At 48.5% G+C, this 20,456-nt stretch overlaps 2 protein-coding genes across 2 annotated transcripts in view; both read right to left on the bottom strand.

The window, feature by feature from the left end:
• Positions 1-780, bottom strand: part of DHRS9 (dehydrogenase/reductase 9) — a 42,598-nt gene extending 41,818 nt beyond the window's left edge. Inside the window, exon 1 of the mRNA XM_068122177.2 lies at positions 463-780. The gene's annotated coding sequence lies outside the window, so the exon portion shown is untranslated. The remainder of the gene's footprint in view (positions 1-462) is intronic.
• Positions 781-18,083: 17,303 nt separating this feature from the next.
• Positions 18,084-20,456, bottom strand: part of LOC137431163 (uncharacterized) — a 106,572-nt gene continuing 104,199 nt past the window's right edge. Inside the window, exon 7 of the mRNA XM_078781580.1 lies at positions 18,084-19,279. Within this exon, the coding sequence (XP_078637706.1) occupies positions 18,473-19,279 (807 nt within the window). The 3' untranslated portion in view covers positions 18,084-18,472. The remainder of the gene's footprint in view (positions 19,280-20,456) is intronic.

The following is a 20,456-nucleotide window of genomic DNA, read 5'->3' as shown; positions in this document are numbered from 1 at the left end:
CGTGGGATCTTTAACATTCACCGAGTAATCGCGGCAGATGTGACCCCCAGTGTGACGTCCGTACGAGGGACGGCGTACACCTTGATGGATCAACCTGCCTGTGGAACACCTGGATGGCAGTTTATATCTGGGTCGGGATATTTCGTCGAATAAGAATGACAGGTAAAAATCGCAGGTTTAGAAGAGGTGATCCCGCTATGCAAAGATGTTACAGAAACAGCGTCGACATCTTGGGCGCGTCCATGACATTCATGAAGCTTTCTTAAAGGTCACAACACAAGCAATGGCATAAATCTTAATGAGAGCGGCTTTCTCCTTGATCGTAATGCCATGTTTCTCTCAACAAAGCTCGTTCGACCTGCTTCAAACGGTTAGTACTTAGTACTCCACACGTCAGCCGTGGGGAGAAAGACAAACATTCCCGCGGGAAAAAGAGTGAGCGCCTTTAACGAGCTTATTTACCTCAGACTTTAGAAGGTTTGTCGTTGGTTTGAACTTTGACGCTACTTCTTCTTCTTCTTCTTGTCCGTTCGTTCTTTGACTCAGTTCGCAGGTGACGACCGTTTCTTGTTCACGGTGGCGGTTAAGGGCGTTGCAGAGATCGCTCTCCTCAAATCCCGCTCCGCTTGTTCAGTTGTTCTCTCAAGACGTCAGTCACGAGATCCCGGCTTGGGCTACTTCGACAGTCCTCCTTGTCCAACTTGGCACCACCCTCCCCCCGATTACCCCGCTCCTCCCTCGATTACCCCGCGCCTCCCTCGATTACCCCGCTCCTCCCTCGATTACCCCGCCCCCTCCCTCGATTACCCCGCCCCCTACCTCGATTACCCCGCCCCCTCCCTCGATTACCCCGCCCCCTCCCTCGATTACCCCGCCCCCTCCCTCGATTACCCCGCCCCTCCCTCGATTACCCCGCCCCCTCCCTCGATTACCCCGCCCCCTCCCTCGATTACCCCGCCCCCTCCCTCGATTACCCCGCCCCCTCCCTCGATTACCCCGCCCCCTCCCTCGATTACCCCGCCCCCTCCCTCGATTACCCCGCCCCCTCCCTCGATTACCCCGCCCCCTCCCTCGATTACCCCGCCCCCTCCCTCGATTACCCGGCCTCCTCCCTCGATTACCCGGCCCCTCCCTCGATTACCCCGCTCCTCCCTCGATTACCCCGCCTCCTCCCTCGATTACCCGGCCGCCTCCCTCGATTACCCCGCCCCTCCCTCGATTACCCCGCCCCCTCCCTCGATTACCCCGCCCCCTCCCTCGATTACCCCGCCCCCACCCTCGATTACCCCGCCCCCACCCTCGATTACCCCGCCCCCTCCCTCAATTACCCCGCCTCCTCCCTCGATTAGCCCGGCCCCTTCCCACGATTACCCCGCCCTCGTCGTCCCGCCTCCCTCGTTACCCCGTTCCTCATTGTCCTGCCTCCCTGGTTACCCAGCCTCTCGTCGTCCCGCCTCCTTCGTTACCCCACCCCTCGTTGTCCCACCTCCTTCGTTACCCTGCTCCTCATCGTCCCACCTCCTTCGTTACCCCACCCCTCATCGTCCCGCCTCCCTGGTTACCCAGCCTCTCGTCGTCCCGCCTCCTTCGTTACCCCACCCCTCGTTGTCCCACCTCCTTCGTTACCCTGCTCCTCATCGTCCCACCTCCTTCGTTACCCCACCCCTCGTCGCCCCGCCTCCCTCGTCACTCCGCTCCTCATCGTCCCGCCTTCCTGGTTACCCAGCCCCTCGTCGTCCCGCCTCCCTCGTTACTCTGCTCCTCATCGTCCTGCCTCCTCGTTACCCCGCCCCTCGTCGTCCCGCCTCCCTCGTTACCCCGCTCCTCATCGTCCCGCCTTTCTTTTCCCAATCTATTAAACTATCTCACCTTTCCTGAATCAGCCCGTACTGCTCCATCTCTGCTATCTACGTTACCTCCAAGCTCTGTGTCATCTGAAAATTTAGAAAGCTCTGTGTCATCACAACCTCATTGTCCCAAATCGTTGATGTCCTCGTACTGACCATGAGTACTGACTCCACTACATACATCCTCCCAGAAAGACAACAAAAATTAATTTCTAAAATGCAGACACGTACGCAACCGATCGCCTAACCCTGCTTACGCTTCGTGGGCGCAGGGAAAAAATGGAGAAAACATCATTTTGTTTTTGGTTTATTCTTTTATTAAATTTTTCATTTTTCACAATATTCTCCACAAGCCGTTCATCTTCAAATACGTTTGTCTTCCTTGTTTATGTTCATTATTTAATCACCCATGTTTTTTGTTTTCGTGTGTGTGTTCTTACTCTTTACATTGAGCGGTTTGGGAGACATAGAGGTGTAAAGTTCATAAAGTGTGTGTGTGTGTGTGTGTGTGTGTGTGTGTGTGTGTGTGTGTGTGTGTGTGTGTGTGTGTGTGTGTTTTTTGTTTGTTTGTTTGTTTGTTTTTAAGAGTATACCCATGGGTTCCGATCCGGCCCCTTTCTTTGCAAATTTGTTTCTGCACATTCTCCACCCTTCGTTCTCCACCCTTCGAATGTACGTGGAGCTGGCTGTCCCATTTGCTAACATTAGTTGGTGGACATTACAGATCCTTCATTAAGAGTAGGTGGGTTATCACCAGTAGCCTGAACAAATTAAAAATTCCAGCCCAAATCACCTTCAGTTGAACGTCAGATCTGGGTTGCCGTTTTGTGAAAGACTTGCGTGAAGCATTTTCCCAGACAAACATTACTGCATCAACCATTACTAAATGGGTAGCAATACATGGGTTTCTTAAAAGTCATGCGTATTGAATATTTAAGCAGAACTGTAAGTTTTGCGGATAAATCAGAAAGAGCAATCAACGATTGCAGACCCTTGCCAGGACTTGTTCTGTGTGGTTTTATAGTACGTATTTTATAGACATAATTACACACATTCTAATTGTACATACATTATGGAGGTACTCAGTTGGAAAAAGATAATGTGTACTCTTGGCTAACGCTAGGTGGCATCTGTGGCCTACGGTAGCCCATTCTTTGTGGACAAACAGACAAACAGAACCAAATGCAATACCCCCTCCTCCAGCGAGGGTAATAACAATTTCCTCGACCTGATCTAATAAGCTGTGAGAATGCAAATGAATGTCCCGGTCAAAACACCGGCCGCCTTCTGAATAGACAAACGTGATGTGCCACAAAAGTGACATTGGAGTGTTTATTTTACCACCAATTGTTTTTCTGTCTGGGTAATGTTTGAAAGCGTCGTAAACTGTACACAAAAATGATTAGCGGAATTCCACATGATGGTGGGTTTGCCTAATCTTTATGAAAACATGCCACACAGCAGAAAACTTCAAATGATGTAGGGCGAGTAGTATGACTCTAATATGCAATGTGGTGAAGGTGAAAGTGAGCTATCAATATTCATCAAAAGTGGACTGATTGCAGACAATAATAAATAGCACCGCAAAGCGGGTGTAACCCCTCAGCCCATGCATGGTGGAAACCAATTTCAAGATGGCTGCCGTGGCGGCCATATTGAAAATCGCAGCACGCCCATTTTCGAAAGGCAACTTCCTCTACTCAACCCCAACACACACTGCAAAAATGGATTTAATCGGACAAGCCGTTCTGCTCGAAATTGATGGAAACCAAAAGTTTACGGACGCCCGGATGGCTGCCGTGGCGGCCATATTGAAAATCACAGCGCACCCATTTTCGAAAGGAACTTTCCTCTACTCAACCCCAACACACACTGCAAAAATGGATTTAATCGGACAAGCCGTTCTCCTTGAAATTGACGGAAACCAAAAGTTGACGGACGCCAGTGACAATACCCCTTAGCCCAATTTGGGCTGAGGGGTGAAAACTGGAATGAGTTAAGTCGATGGCTCGCCATTGCAAATCCCCATTCTTCCCACCTAAAACAAAGTTGAAAGATGGCAAAACGTTCCACCAGGAATGCCCAATATAAAATTTTGAGTTAAATATTGTTGCGAATATGGAATTTGGCCTCCATATCCGCTTGTAAATATTCCCCTATTTTCTCCAATACTCCCCAACTTTCCCCGATCCCCCATTCCCTAGTCCCATTGCATGTAAATAACAATCAGTAGAGCCGACCTTCCCCTTATTCCCCCATTAAATGTCGTGCCCAGGTCCACCGCACCACACGTAGACAACTTTCGGACATCTTCCTAGTTATTCTTAATCTATGTCAGTTAAGGCCTCGTTTCCATTAATTATGACTCTTCGTTGCACCAGAATGTGATTATATGGCACCAGTAGTGAGTTTAGGACCTTCCCATACCTCCTCCCATCTTCTTCCCCAAACAACAACAATAACAACAACTACAACAACAATTACAACAACAACAGAGGGGATGGCGGCGGAGCGGGGGAGGATGCGTCCTCACACCGGCTCGATTAGCTCCAGACCATGCGCTCCACGGGGTTACCCCGAAGGGGCTGGCTGTCAGCTCCTCGTCAGGGGCGGAGCCAGTAACCCCCCCCGCACGCACCCAATGAGAAGCAACGTGCCGATTCCACGAGGCGGAGCTAGCGAGCCGAGGGCGTGTCACTCCCCGCCGGATATACGCGGCCACGCGCCGGATGTGACGTCAGATTCGCCCCCAGCTGGAGAAAGACGGACCTGCGAGCGCTGAAACAGATGCGCCTGAGTTTGGAGAGGCCTGAGAAAGAACGTCACCTCTGAGCGCTGAGACGAGACCTCCCCGCATCTCTGGACCGAACCGTGTACCCTGCTTTGAGCCAAGAGTGCACCTTGAGCCATCGCTATCTGCCTTTCCTAGCCATCAATCCCCGTGTGAGCCAGTTTTTGTCCTGTTTCTCTGTGGTCTGTCGGGAATAATATAAGGTTGTGTCTAAGTGCCTGTCTTCCTATGATGTACCTCTTGTAGTTGTAATCTAACCTTCCGCCTTAATATAACCTCCTCCGGAGGTCTTGAGAACTGAACCCCTGGTGTCGTATTGTGTCATTATAACCCAGCCGGGTGTCTTCTTTTTCCTTCATTGGTCTAGCATAGCGCGATTAGTCAACCCCGGGTGCAATCGGGGTAACTTGTACGGATACGGCGGCCATCCCGCTCGGCCCACCATACCATCAAAGTCGTATCTGTAACAATTGGTGTCGGGAGTGAGATTCGAGGCCCGACCAAATTTTGAAAAAAAAAAAAAACGAATAGAGGAAAAAAAAAAATTTGGTCAAAATTTGGAGCGGCCGAAATTTGTTTTGTTTTACGAAACTCGAATTTTGCAAGTCGCGCTATGGCGGATCAAGACGGCTGGGGTCCGGTAGGGGAGAGTGAAGCAGGGTCGGTCCAGGACCAAAATGAGGGACAGGAGGAGAGCGAAGCAGTGAGGGCGGCAGGTTCGCAAAATAGCGCCGTCACGCACGAAGAAGCGGGCGCGCAAAATGGCGCCTCGCTGGTCACCGCGCCCGCGACCGTGGCAGCGCCCCTGGTGGATTCGAACCTTTTCCTCCTGCAAATGAGGGCCCTTATGGAACAAATGGTGGGAATGAGGGCTGATAGTGAGCAAATGAGGGCTGATAGTGAGCGGTTGGGAAACCAAATGGGGGTAATGAGGGACGAAGCGAGGGGTACCAGTGAGGGGTTAGACAATAATTTTAAGGGTTTAGACAAGAAATTTGGGAAGTTAGACGACAAATTTGAGGGGTTAGACAACGGGATAAAAGAGGTGAAAAAGGGGTTAATGGGGGTAGAAAATAGAATGGCTGCCCAGGAGAATCAGATAGAGGGAGTGAAACAGGGGTTAACGGGGGTAGAAAACAGAATGGCCGCTCAAGAGAATCAAATAGAGGGAGTGAAAAATGGGTTAGAGGGGTTAGAAAACAGTATGGAAGGCAAATTGAGGGACATGAGGGACCAAGCGGAAAGGGAAGTTAAACAAATGGAGCAGCAGATAGAGGGGGTCAGAATGGGGGTAGAAACCAAACTGGATGCTCACAGGGAGGAAATGGAGCAGATGAGGGTGGCATCTGGGCAGGAGATGCAAGTGATGGGAGAGGAGATCAGAAGAGGAGTGAGTGAGGAGGTCGGAGGAGTGCGCGAGGAGGTGAGGCACTGTAAGGAGCGCATGGAGAAAGAGGTGAGAAAGGGGACTGTAAAATTGCAAGGTGGTATAGAGGAGTTGACGCTGGGAGTAGAACAACTGACAGTGGGACAAAAGGAGTTGGGGGACCAGGTAAAGAAGAACACAGCGGTAATAGAGGGTTTAAAATCGACACAGAAGGAGATGAAAAAGGACGTAGGGGTAATTAAAAAAGAGTGCCAGACGGTACATGAGGACCTGACGAGGAAAATGGACAAGGTGGTAGAGGTAATGGAGGTTAAAGAGCGGGAGGTGCGGGAGCACATAGAAAAAAATAAAGTGGAGTTAGAGGAAGAACTTAAAGGGGCGCACGAAGAGATGAAGGAGATGAAGCAAAAATTAGAAGAAGTGGAAGAAGGGGTGAGCGAAATTAAGAAGCGACGGAGAGAGGATAAGAAAGAGATAAAGGAGGAAGTAAAATAATTGGTCCAAAGTCTGTGTTCGGATCGTGATGATGTGCTCATTAACCGGATGAGGGATTCGCAGGTGATGGAGGAGAAGCGAAGAGAAAGAGGACCCGGTGTAAGTGGTGACCAATATGGTCGTGCGTATGATGCGCCAGGTGATTTAATAAGCTTGGGGGTCGAGATAGACCCGGATGTTCGTGAGAGGCCAAGAGTGAGGTGTATGGCTGGTCCGGAGGGTATGGAACGAGAGGTGCGGGGATTTTTGGGACTCTGCTCCTACTACCGGCGCTTTGTGGCGAAATTTGCGGAGTTGGCCCGTCCCCTCCACCGGCTTACGGAGAAGGGGACGCGATTTAATTGGACACGGGAGTGCCACGAGGCCTTCCAAAAATTGAAGGGGTGTCTAACATCCGCACCCCTTCTAGCTTACCCCACTAGTGACGGGACATTTACCCTGGACACGGATGCGAGCCAGGAAGGATTGGGCGCAGTTTTGTCTCAGACACAGGAGGGCGTGGAGAGAGTGATTGGTTATTATAGTCGGGCCTTAAGTAGGCCCGAGAGAAATTATTGCGTCACTCGCAAAGAGTTATTGGCTATGCTGGCTGCCATGAACCATTTCCACCCGTACTTGTACGGGCGGAAATTTTTGGTTAGAACTGACCATTCCTCCTTGCAATGGCTCCTTCGGTTCAAGGAACCGGAGGGCCAAATTGCAAGGTGGTTGGAAAAGTTGCAGCAGTACGATTTTGATGTGGCCCATAGGGCCGGGAAGGCCCATGGTAATGCGGACGCACTCTCTCGGCGTCCTTGTCTGGGGGAAAACTGTAAATTTTGTGCGAGACACGAGGAGAGGGAGCAATTGGGCGATTCCGCCCCGATTCTCGTCGTCCGGGCAACCCGGGTGAGAGGGCCAATTTTGCCACTAACCGCGGACGAGGAATTTGGAGAGTTGGCTTGGAGCACGGCCCAGCAGGAGGATCCTGTTCTGGGGCCGGTGTTCCAATGGGTCAAATTGGGGCAAAGACCAAAGGGGGAAGAGGTCACCCCCCTCGGGGCGCAGACAAAGGCATATTGGGCTCAGTGGCAGACCCTGGAATTGAAAGGCAACATCTTGTATCGCAAGTGGGTGGAGGTTCCCTCTGATCGAACTTCCTGGCTGGTGATAGTCCCTGACAAATTCAAGAACGTCATATTGCAACAGGTGCATGGTACCCGCTCCGGCGGCCATTTGGGCAGGACAAAGACAATATCTCGGGTCCGCCGGAGGTTCTATTGGGTGAATATGGGGCGCGACATACAGGACTGGTGTCGGAGATGCGACGCCTGTTCTGCCAAAAAGGGACCAGCACGGAGGATGAGGGCCCCCCTTCAATTACATCAGGTGGGGGCCCCCCTTGAGCGGGTGGCTATGGATATTCTAGGACCGCTGCCCCGCACCCGCCAAGGTAATAAGTATATCCTCGTTGTAATGGACTATTTCACCAAGTGGCCGGAGGCCTACGCCCTCCCCAACCAAGAAGCAGGGGTGGTAGCGCAGGCCTTCGTGGAAGGATTTGTGTGCCGGCATGGGATTCCACAGGAGTTGCACACCGACCAGGGACGAAATTTTGAGAGCAAATTGCTAAAAGATGTGTGCAGTCTCCTGTCAATTCGGAAAACCAGAACAACGCCTTTAAGACCTCAATCTGACGGGATGGTGGAAAGATTCAATCGAACTCTAATCCAACAACTGGCACTGTTCACCACCACCCGTCAGGATGACTGGGACGAACATCTCCCTTACTTGCTCATGGCCTACCGAACCAGCCAGCACGGGGCCACCGCATGCAGTCCAGCGTTGCTTATGTATGGGCGGGAGTTACGGGCTCCCGCCGACTTGCTATGCGGTCCCGTGCCAGACACAGTGGTTAACCCGCCGAGGGAGGGGTACGCACGTCACCTAGAGGAAGGCATGGAGCTAGTCCATGCCTTCGCCCGCCGCCAACTCCATCTGGCGGGGGAAAAGATGAAGCGCAGGTACGACGACCGGAGCCAGGGGAGTCAATACGCTCCGGGGATGAAGATTTGGTTCTTTAATCCCCGGAGGCGGAAGGGAAGGTGCCCAAAACTCACCTCCCCCTGGCAAGGCCCAGGAGTCGTCCTGTCGCAAATCTGTGACGTGGTCTTTAAGATCAAAATGGGGCCACGAGCCCTCCCTCGGATCGTCCACGCCGACCGGATAAGACCTTACACCGGCGAGCAGGCGCCCCCGTGGATCGCCTCGGCTTTAGATGCCGAGGCGGGACCCAGTACCTCTGAATAAGGGGGGCTTATTAGTGCCAGAGGACTGGGGGATTGAGGAGCGATAGGCCCGGTGGGAGAGGGTGGCATCCCTGCCACCTTTCCCATGTGAGGGGGGCAAAGGAGCAATAGCTTGTGGGGTGTATGGCAGTGAAAACTAGCCCGGGTGGGTTAGGATATGGTGTGTAGGGATCTAGCGAAGATGACCTTAGGTAACGTTTAGACAGCGAGATCCGTCCCCGGGCACCGGCAAGCCAGGCACGGTAGGACACCCGCGGAGCCCCGGCGGACCAGGGGCGCGCGAGCCTACACGTTAGCGTGCTACGGCGGAATCAACGGCTTCGGCCACGGCCGGGCCGATACTCGGCCCGGTCGCACCGGGAATGAACTGGTTCGACGCCCGCGCTAGAGAGGTCGCGGGCGACTGAGATGTGTTAACAAATTAATTAATTAATTTGAGATGTCCGATTCCTAGTGTTTGGAAATTTGGAAGAGCTTGACCCTAGCCTTTCCCTTGCGAGGGCAAGGAGGAACCTAACACTTGACACTTAAGCTTATTTTGAAGTACACCCTGCCAGCGCCCACGGCGGGACGGCAGGGCAACCTGAGAGGCCGCAGGCACTCAATAGGGCTGGACCCGTGAAATTTCGGGGATTTTTTGGTAAAACTACCTCAGGATAAGGTTACATAGGAAAACACCGTGTTAAATTTCCGTCGCCGAAGGACTCTATTTCTTATTGCGAAATTCTCTAAGACTTCGCCTCTAGGAGTTAATGAAAATATTAACTTATATAAAAATTAGTTTTCTAAGACTGAAGCGGGGTGACGTCATCACGCCCTTAGTTTTCTAAGACTGAAGCGCAGTGACGTCATCACGCCCCCTCCATGAGTGTCAAAGGTCGTTTGAAGAAGAAGAGCTCGGAGTTGGACTGGACTGTGGTGTGGACACGAGGCGCAGCGTGGCAGCGGACGCCATTTGAAGAGCTGAGAGGACTCAGTCGTGATAGGGTGAGCCTGAGTGAGTATATCAAGACAAGAACAAGATCTAGAAGGAGGTATGTACGGTGCGATTCATATAATATATTGTTTAGCTATCGTCGATGAGGAATTTGGGGTTCGGAATGGGTGATCGGCCTGGGTGACCTGGTCTCGACTAGATGCTAGGCCGCACCTCATTTTGTTAAATAAAGTGGTCACAAAATACTCGGATCTTAATTCTGTTTTCAGATTTTTCAGTCGCTAGACTAGCTTAACACTCAATAGAATGGGGCCCGCGAAATTTCGGGGATTTTTGGTGGAATTACCTCGGGGTAAAGTTACATAGGAAAGCCCCATGTTAAATTTTCGTTGCCGAAGGACTTTATTTTTTGCGAATTTCATCCTGACTTCGCCTCTAGGAGGATACAGGGGTATCTGTGGATAACGGGAACCTTAATTTGGCGAAATTCGGACTGATATTGACCGAGTTATTCAAAATATTAACTTATATCAAATAAATCTTTTGTGATTTTGTATTTTGCGCACCTGTATCGTTGGAGGTATTGGCTTATATAGGATTGGTTTTCTAAAGCTTATATCAGAATATTAACTTATATCAAATGGGTCTTTTGAGGTGAAAGTGTGATGACGTCACCACGTCACGCGGCACGAATGCGCGCCTGTGTCGTGGGAGATACTGACTTCTATAGGGAGGCCCCATCACCCTCCCCCATCACCCTCCCCCGTCACCCTGCCATCACCCTCCCATCACCCTGCCATCACCCTCCCCCATCACCCTGCCATCACCCTCCCATCACCCTCCCCCGTCACCCTCCCCCGTCACCCTCTGCCATCACCCTCTGCCATCACCCTCTGCCATCACCCTCTGCCATCACCCTCTGCCATCACCCTGCCATCACCCTGCCCCATCACCTTGCCATCACCCTCCCACCACCCTGCCATCACCCTCCCACCACCCTCCCATCACCCTGCCATCACCCTCCCATCACCCTCCAATCACCCTCCCATCACCCTGCCACCACCCTCCCACCACCCTCCCATCACCCTGCCATCACCCTCCCATCACCTTGCCATCACCCTCCCACCACCCTGCAATCACCCTCCCATCACCCTGCCGACTGATACCTGTAGTGGGGACGCAGGTAGATTAGTGTGGATTATAATGACGAGGGAGCGCAATAGTTTAAAGGGACGACTGGGAAGCGCAAGTTTCAGAAGGGAGTAGTTAGCTGAGATGATGCCGTGTTTGTGAGAATTGAACAGGTGTGATTGCACAGGTGTGCAACTGGACAGGTGTGTGGAGCAGTGTATGAGTAGTGAGTGTGTGGATCAGCGCGAATGCGCTTGGGGAGAGAAGGGTGCAGGTGGCACCAGGTGTGAGAGCACAGGTGTGCAGGTACAGGTGTGTGGAGAGAGTTGGAGTGAGTGGTACGGAGTGGTGTGCATGGTGCGAAGGTGTGGATGGGGGAAGAGTGGACCCCTTTCACGAGCACCCGGGGCGGGTAGTGTAAGTGTTAGGTAGAGGGTGCAGGTAAATTGTGGTTGGATATTGGCATTTGTGGTGCGGTTGCAGAATGGTGTTGTGAATGGGTGCATTAGTGTTGTGGAAATGGCTGGGCGTGTAGCCTGTTAGTGTGTGTAGTTGGTTGGGCACTCCACCACTGTGAGGATGTCGGCCAGGTGAGGCCGCAGGTGGGCTCTGGGAGCCGGTAGTTGTGAGTGGGTGCCTGAGGATCCCGGGTGTGGATCGGGCAGCCCAGTGCCAGAGAGGGCACGGAGTGGGGAGAGAGCCAGAGGGCCTTCCCCTGGTAGTTAGGTTAGGGTAAGGAGCAGGTAAGCTCGGAGGCAACTGCAGTGGTGGAGGTGTGCAGGTGGGTAGACCCACTGGGAGAGGTACACGCCGCAACCCAGAAATTGTGCGAGGGCACCGGGAGATGAATCGGGGGAGTGAGACCCCAAATTGAAGAGCACCACAGTTTGGCCAATGGGAATTGGTTTTTAGAACCCATAGTGTAAGAGGGCCAATGGTTTGGCCGGAGAAAGCCCCCGGGTAGTGTAAAGTTGTTAAAGTCATTTAGGAAATAGTTAGGATTGATGAACCTGTCGCACCATACGCAGCCACTTACCTGTGGTGATGATGATGACTCCACACCTGTGTTTTCTTTGTTTTGTGCAGGAAATGAGATTGCTGTGGATTTGTGAGACGCATCACGACGTGGATGAGACATTGGGGTGATTCCATCTCTCCCTCCTTAGGAGGGACTGATGATGAATTGGTGATGGCAAATTTTGATGTTGAGTTGGAGATGGCAAATTTTGATGAGAGTTGAAAATGGCAAATTTGATTGGTTAGGAGGGAGAGAAGACGAATTTGGTATATGGGAGGAACGGGGAAGACAGTAGGGATGTTTTTTGATTTGTAAAGTAGATGTTTATGGGTAGTGTTGTGTTTTGTGGATACAGTAAGGGGTAAGGGAGGGGCCATGTAGGTTACCTGGTGGGGGGGGGGGCGTACGATAGGAACGTACCTGTCTCACCTGGTTCCCATGTGCCCCCAGTGTGCATTACCTTATATTGCGTGCACTTTTGCGCCCTTACCACCTTACTCACTTGTTTCTTCTTTTGTCTCCCACCTCCGAGGATCTGGCTTTGGGGTAGAGAGAGAGGAGAGAGAGGTGCTGGCTACGCAGTTGTGGGCCTGCACTTTCGCTGTTGGCTGCCTGGATCGATACACCATATGGACCGCAATGTTTGTGGCCACCCACAATGGACCGCAGTTCGTTTGCGGCCAAGCACCACCCGGGGATGGACCTATGGGTCAACGTGGCACCTATGCCATACAGGTGAACCACTTATAGTTAACACCACCAAGTGCACCACAAGAAGAGCAAGAGACACCTGCAGGGTTAGGGGTTGTCGAATTTATTTTTATTCCAATGAACAATGGTGACTGCACCGATTGGTGGTGGGGTGGTGCTTTTGATGCTCGGGAAGGGTGCTCTGCACGTTATTAAAGGCCGTCGGCCACAGAGCACTCGTGGGTTGGTGTATCGATGCTGGCAAGCGCGCTCTCTCTATGCATAACATCTGCATGTGTTCCTCCAAAAACAGGTCCTGGATCGTAGTGTAAATAGCAGCATAGTCTTGTAAATAATGCTCCCTACCGGCTGTATGTTTAGTTTGAGAATTCTTTCCGGATTCGGTTATCCTGTGGGTGTGTTTCTGTGAGGAGAAGGGTGCAACGTCGCAGGGGGACATATTTACTCATTTGTGAATATCTGTAAAACTGTCGCACTCAGGGTAGAGTTAATAGTAGAGGGAACTACATTGCGTGCCACACTAAAGTAGGTAAAAATTTATCGGGTCGGGACGCCCCGAGGGTAGAGAAGGGTGCAATGTTGCGAATATGGAATTTGGCCTCCATATCCGCTTGTAAATATTCCCCTATTTTCTCCAATACTCCCCAACTTTCCCCGATCCCCCATTCCCTAGTCCCATTGCATGTAAATAACAATCAGTAGAGCCGACCTTCCCCTTATTCCCCCATTAAATGTCGTGCCCAGGTCCACCGCACCACACGTAGACAACTTTCGGACATCTTCCTAGTTATTCTTAATCTATGTCAGTTAAGGCCTCGTTTCCATTAATTATGACTCTTCGTTGCACCAGAATGTGATTATATGGCACCAGTAGTGAGTTTAGGACCTTCCCATACCTCCTCCCATCTTCTTCCCCAAACAACAACAATAACAACAACTACAACAACAATTACAACAACAACAGAGGGGATGGCGGCGGAGCGGGGGAGGATGCGTCCTCACACCGGCTCGATTAGCTCCAGACCATGCGCTCCACGGGGTTACCCCGAAGGGGCTGGCTGTCAGCTCCTCGTCAGGGGCGGAGCCAGTAACCCCCCCCGCACGCACCCAATGAGAAGCAACGTGCCGATTCCACGAGGCGGAGCTAGCGAGCCGAGGGCGTGTCACTCCCCGCCGGATATACGCGGCCACGCGCCGGATGTGACGTCAGATTCGCCCCCAGCTGGAGAAAGACGGACCTGCGAGCGCTGAAACAGATGCGCCTGAGTTTGGAGAGGCCTGAGAAAGAACGTCACCTCTGAGCGCTGAGACGAGACCTCCCCGCATCTCTGGACCGAACCGTGTACCCTGCTTTGAGCCAAGAGTGCACCTTGAGCCATCGCTATCTGCCTTTCCTAGCCATCAATCCCCGTGTGAGCCAGTTTTTGTCCTGTTTCTCTGTGGTCTGTCGGGAATAATATAAGGTTGTGTCTAAGTGCCTGTCTTCCTATGATGTACCTCTTGTAGTTGTAATCTAACCTTCCGCCTTAATATAACCTCCTCCGGAGGTCTTGAGAACTGAACCCCTGGTGTCGTATTGTGTCATTATAACCCAGCCGGGTGTCTTCTTTTTCCTTCATTGGTCTAGCATAGCGCGATTAGTCAACCCCGGGTGCAATCGGGGTAACTTGTACGGATACGGCGGCCATCCCGCTCGGCCCACCATACCATCAAAGTCGTATCTGTAACAATATGTTTACCTGTTTTGACCACTGTGACACTATGTCCTCACCCCCTAGGGCATGAGCTCGGGGTCAAATCTAAACAAGTACAAAAAGTTTTAATTAAAACAAAAGCCACGTCGATGTTACACAATGCCTAGATGCAGCTGTGCCTATAACGTCGATGTTATAGGCACAGGACATTCCTATTGATTCGATTACTTGATGTTATTTTTGTGCAAAATGAAAATATATCTCGGCAATTTCCCGTGTGTGGCGACGAATTTTTCATATATCTCGGCATTTTCCCGTCTGTTATTTCAGGCGGTGTATGACTGACCATGCCGCGATTTAAAAAATATATATCTCGGCAATTTCCCGTGTGTGGCGACACGTGAACGAAGCTATGCTCCTCTCTCCACATCATTGTGACGACGTATAAATTAAATATTTCATCGTGACGATTGTCATCAAATGGACGAATTTTTAATATATCTCGACATTTTCCCGTCTGTTATTTCAGGCGGTGTATGACTGACCATGCCGCGATTAAAAAAATATATATCTCGGCAATTTCCCGTATGTGGCGACACGTGAACGAAGCTATGCTCCTCTCTCCACATTATTGTGACGACGTATAAATTAAATATTTCATCGTGACGATTGTCATCAAATGGACGAATTTTTAATATATCTCGGCATTTTCCCGTCTGTTATTTCGGGCGGTGTATGACTGACCATGCCGCGATTTAAACAAAATATATATATATCTCGGCATTTTCCCGTCTCTTATTTCGGGCCGTGTATGACTGTGTATGACTGTGTTCGGGCCGTGTACGTGTATGACCCGTGTATGACTGACCATGCCGCGATTTAAAAAATATATATCTCAATGGACTTGAAGTTACAGGCCTTTGAGAATTCATTTCGTTCTATAAAGGGCAACTTTCATCAGATTTTCTTCCCGTTTTTTTTCAACCGAGTCTAAAACTATGTTAGCGACTGTGAAAAATGAAATGATATATCGAATTTGATTTGAAATAAAACTGTGTGAGAGAGGAAGACACCACAGGCCTACAAAACAAGCCTCAAAGCTATGCGAGTTAATAAAATGGTGGATATTTGTTTATATGAAGCCTCTCCCACAATGGGTGGAGCTATGGTTCCCAGAATGGGTGGAGCTTTGAGGTTTTGTCTTCTCTGCAAGAACAACAAGAACAAGAAGAAGAAGAAGAGGAACAAGAACAACATCAGAGGGCACTCTATGAGCAGCGTCTGCGACGCGGCTAAAAAATCATTGCATATTTCATGCATCCCGAAATATTGATTGCATATACAAAGTTTAATTTCAAAAAATGTTTAAAATGTGCCCGTAACCTTTTTTTTTTTTCCCAAGCCCGTTTTTCACCGTTTGACCTATGCCCTGCCAAACATGACTGCTCTTGCACCTTCTTGCTTTGTGGTGATCATAACTACCGAGTTTGGTGAATTTCTGCCCCACTGTTTAGGAGGAGATAGCATGACGGATAGACGGACAGATGGAGCCAATTGTAATATCCTCCTGTGATATAAATCATGGGGATATAAAAAGCATGGGGATATAAATCATTGGCATATCAAACCATTTCCCCAAAAAATACCTCAACTCAGACTACAGCCAGAGATTGTAACTCAGTAATAAATAAATAAACGCAAAGTTAAAGCCAGAGATGATGAAAATTGACACTTCAAACTAGTGCTATCATTAAATCATGATACTTATACATAAATATTTATCATTGCAAATTTAATATTAGAATACAGCCTATAAATGATGGTACACGTTATGAAAACGGCTAATTAATCAATGGTTCAGCGGACCCATGTGCAAGGTCAACAGTGAAGTGCTCAGCGTTATGAAAACGGCTCAGCAGACCCATGTCACTTAGGTTATACAGCAAACCAAAAAGTGCCAATAGCATCAGGAGTCATTTGACAGCACAATAAAAATATATTGATTATAGCTTCTTTACTCGTGCTATTACATTGAATTTTATGTAAATATTGCAGTACGGCTGTATATAATATATCACAAGCATCACTGCATGCTAATGACGGTCGTAGAGGCAGAAATGTGTCCGTGGATCGATTCCTTTGCCATGGGGTATTGGGGTAAGCTGACTATCTTGCCAACAAAGGCTTATAAAGCTGTTCACATGAATATAAATTGAAGTCTTAGTTTCAATGAATTTCGTATCAGGAGAATCAAACTGAAAAATAACTTGTTTAGATATTTCCGAGATAACGATACAAGTAAAACTTTGATGATAGCATGAATCGTGACACTCATTATTCGTAGTTTCAGCATAGGGTTTCATTATCCCCATGGTTTTTGAAAACACGGGGGACGGCGGTGCAGGAGGGGGGTCGGGGGGGTTGTAATTGGCTCCACCAATCTGCCAATGTCCTCCTAAACGGTTGAGATGTTCCACATCCTCATAGCTCAGAGGATCATCTATAATAGGAATGAAAAATGGAGGCGTTTTGGCATTTCCCCCAACCTCAGTAGGCCTCACATTTCCCCTTCCCATTTATTAGATCTCCCATTTTGTTTTAATTTTTACTCCCACCGGGGAGTAATGCATTCGATCGTGTGTGTGTGTGTGTGTGTGTGTGTGTGTGTGTGTGTGTGTGTGTGTGTGTGTGTGTGTGTGTGTGTGTGTGTGTGTGTGTGTGTGTGTATGTATGTGTGTGTGTGTGTGTGTGTGTGTGTAAGAGAGATATAATTTTGAGGAACAGAAATGAAAAAGTGTGTGTGTGTGTGTGTGTGTGTGTGTGTGTGTGTGTGTGTGTGTGTGTGTGTGTGTGTGTGTGTGTACACAAGATATCTGGAAAAGTTCTGAACGGATTTGAATGAAAGTTGGTGGGATGATTGCCCTTGGGATAAGGAAGAATTGATTAGTTTTTGGTGAAGCTCAGGATATTATTCCGGATCCAGGAATTTTTTTGGGGAATTTTTTTTTCTGTTTTACTGCATTAAAGCTTTTATTCTTATTCTTAAATGATGTTTTTCTCCTCTAATTCCGAGATATATCAAAATTAATTCTCTGACAATTAGGGCTTACTTTCTTTTTCATTTATTGTTTTGGGGAGAGGGGATGTTAAACAAAACGTATTATTCCAACTTGACCCACGGCGGGAGTATGCGCTCTACTGAGTGGGGTTCTAGTTCTTCCCTGTATCCAACTTCCCTACCCCTTTATTTTCTATCCTTCCCTTTCTTCAATTTATTCTCTTTCTTTATCCAGACCAAAAATAATCCAGTGTTTTCAAATAAATAAGTTGAAGAACAATTTGCACAAAATGTTTATGAAAATGTTTATTTGCACAAAATTTTCAAATAAATAAGCTGAAGAACAATTTGCACAAAATGTTTATGAAACTCATCATAAACGGAGCCAATTGTAATATCCTCCTGTGATCACTCATCATTTGCAATGTCAACATGTTAGGATATTGATGATGTTCCTCAACTTTCTGAAAACAGAAGGTGGTCCAGGATATTACCTGTGTACTGTTAGTGTCATGTTAGGATATTACCCCCATTGACTTATTTACTTATAGTACTTATTATTACAGGTATTATCCAACTCCCTTTCTTCCTCCTACATATCTATTTTGCATAATTATGGAATCCTTATCCACTGTATTCACTTGTGCAAAACCAAACATCCATTTTATTATTGTAAGGTTATCACCAGGTCTTCTTCCTCCACCTGTTATAACCAATAAAGCCATGTGACTTCACCATACATTTTATTGTTCATTTATAACAACTTTAGGACATTTATTTAGTAATCACATATTCCTGATGGGGAGATTGGTGAAATTCTGGCTGGGATAGGCTGGACAGTTGGTGCATCCGGGGGAAGAGACAATGGCAAAGACAGCGGATAGGTTGAGGGAGCAAGGGAGGAGGAAAAGAGGTAGACCACAGTTCAGATGGGAGGATTGTGTGAGGAGGGATTTCAGTAAGGTGGACGTGGTTGGAGAGTGGAGAGAGTAGTTGGCTGAGGGAAGAGGGGAGTGGAGGAGTACTGTGGCCAAGGCAGGGCAGGAGCTTGGTGCCATTGGACCTCACCCATTATAAAGGGAAGAGGAGGAGAACAACAACAAATTCAAATGTTGTTAGAACATCTTCATGCGTGAAAAGACCCATCCTTCTGAGCTTGAATCACTGCTTAATATATTGGAGGTGCCATATGGAGAAAAGCACCTTTTTTCCTCAAGTTCATATGGAATATGGCACTGATATTTTTCTGCTGCAGAGATGAACTCTGGGCTTGTTTTGAGAGATTGAATAAAATTGTTAAATGGAGAGAGCACCATTGACGAATCAATGCCATCCGATGGTAAATATGGCGAATTAACAGAAACAGCTGGGTCGTTCAACATCACCTCATCATGCATCGAATTTATGCTCGCCATTCGTGGAAGCTGCTCATTTCGTTCATGCATCCAAAAATTCTCAGTCAATGTTATATCAGCTGCGGAGGGCAACATTTCAGAAGGCAATAGTGGATCGACTGGGCTGTGTTCCACATAAAATCTGCCATAAGGATGGACGAAGTTCTTCCCTAAATCTGTTGTGTTTTGCCCGGCTATAGAACACGTGATACCAACGTGTTGAAAAAGATGAATGTCAGATGGCTCATTGTGCAAGGGCAACAGTGAAGTGCTGGTTAAGGGAAATAGTTCCTGACATTTTCTTGGCTGTATGTTGCGGGGCATAGTGTGAGATGAAGCAGTCATTTGGTCAAGACCAGTAAGTTCATAGGCAGTTGAATCCGTAGCCATTGTGTTCATGTCAAATGCACGACACGTATTGACAGGCAGATGCCAGAAAGTTTCCTCGGTGTTGGCATTAGTAACACCTAACTTTTGATTTTTCAATGTATTTACGGGTTGTTTTACATATGTGGAGGTCGCTCCATCCTGAAATGAGAACACAATATACTATATTTCTTCATCATCACAAAAGTAAGATAATAATATACTGCAGCCAAGCATCACATGCTACTTTCACCAATATATATTACCTATACTACCTTGCAAAAATTACCAAATTAAAACTTTATACAGATCAGATAAAAAGGATAAATCAATAAAATCCTCGCTTTGAAAGTACTTTTCTCACCTGAAGGCAACATATAACGAGAGATTATAATATTGTCGAAAAGCTGATAGAGAGATAAAGGAATATTACAGAACCGAGTTAAGAAGAGTCAAAACGAGTCTGATGCCCACTGCTACCTCCTTGTCTCTCCTTTTTCTACCTCTGAGATATATATATATATATATATATATATATATATATAGATATATATACAGTGGAACCTTGACTTACGAGTGCCCCAACTTACGAGTTTTTCGAGATACGAGCCGTCGCTCGGGCGGTTTATTGCTTTGAGATGCGAGCCGAGATCTGAGTTACGAGCTTTCGCCACCCGGTCACGTGGTTATCTTGCCGTGCACGTACAGTATCTCTGTCGTATAGCGCTGCATTTTTGTTTTCGCATGTTGGTTATTTTGAGTTTACGCCGCCAGGTGGGTTCCGGTCACGTGGTTATCTTGCCGTGCACGTACAGTATCACTGTCATATAGCGCTGCATTTTTGTTTTCGCATGTTGGTTATTTTGAGTTTACGCCGCCAGGTGGGTTCCGGTCACGTGGTTATCTTGCCGTGCACGTACAGTATCTCTGTCGTATAGCGCTGCATTTTTGTTTTCGCATGTTGGTTATTTTGAGTTTACGCCGCCAGGTGGGTTCCGGTCACGTGGTTATCTTGCCGTGCACGTACAGTATCTCTGTCGTATAGCGCTGCATTTTTGTTTTCGCATGTTGGTTATTTTGAGTTTACGCCGCCAGGTGGGTTCCGGTCACGTGGTTATCTTGCCGTGCACGTACAGTATCTCTGTCGTATAGCGCTGCATTTTTGTTTTCGCATGTTGGTTATTTTGAGTTTACGCCGCCAGGTGGGTTCCGGTCACGTGGTTATCTTGCCGTGCACGTACAGTATCTCTGTCGTATAGCGCTGCATTTTTGTTTTCGCATTTTGGTTATTTTGGAAAATTTCATGTTCATGTCGAACATTTCATGTTCATGTTCATGT

Source organism: Myxine glutinosa, chromosome 7 (assembly GCF_964187855.1).
Source record: "Myxine glutinosa chromosome 7, kmMyxGlut1.1, whole genome shotgun sequence".
NCBI classification, from domain to species: Eukaryota; Metazoa; Chordata; class Myxini; order Myxiniformes; family Myxinidae; genus Myxine; species Myxine glutinosa.
Note: the sequence above shows the minus strand (reverse complement) of the source record. Positions and strands in the feature narration are given on the sequence as shown.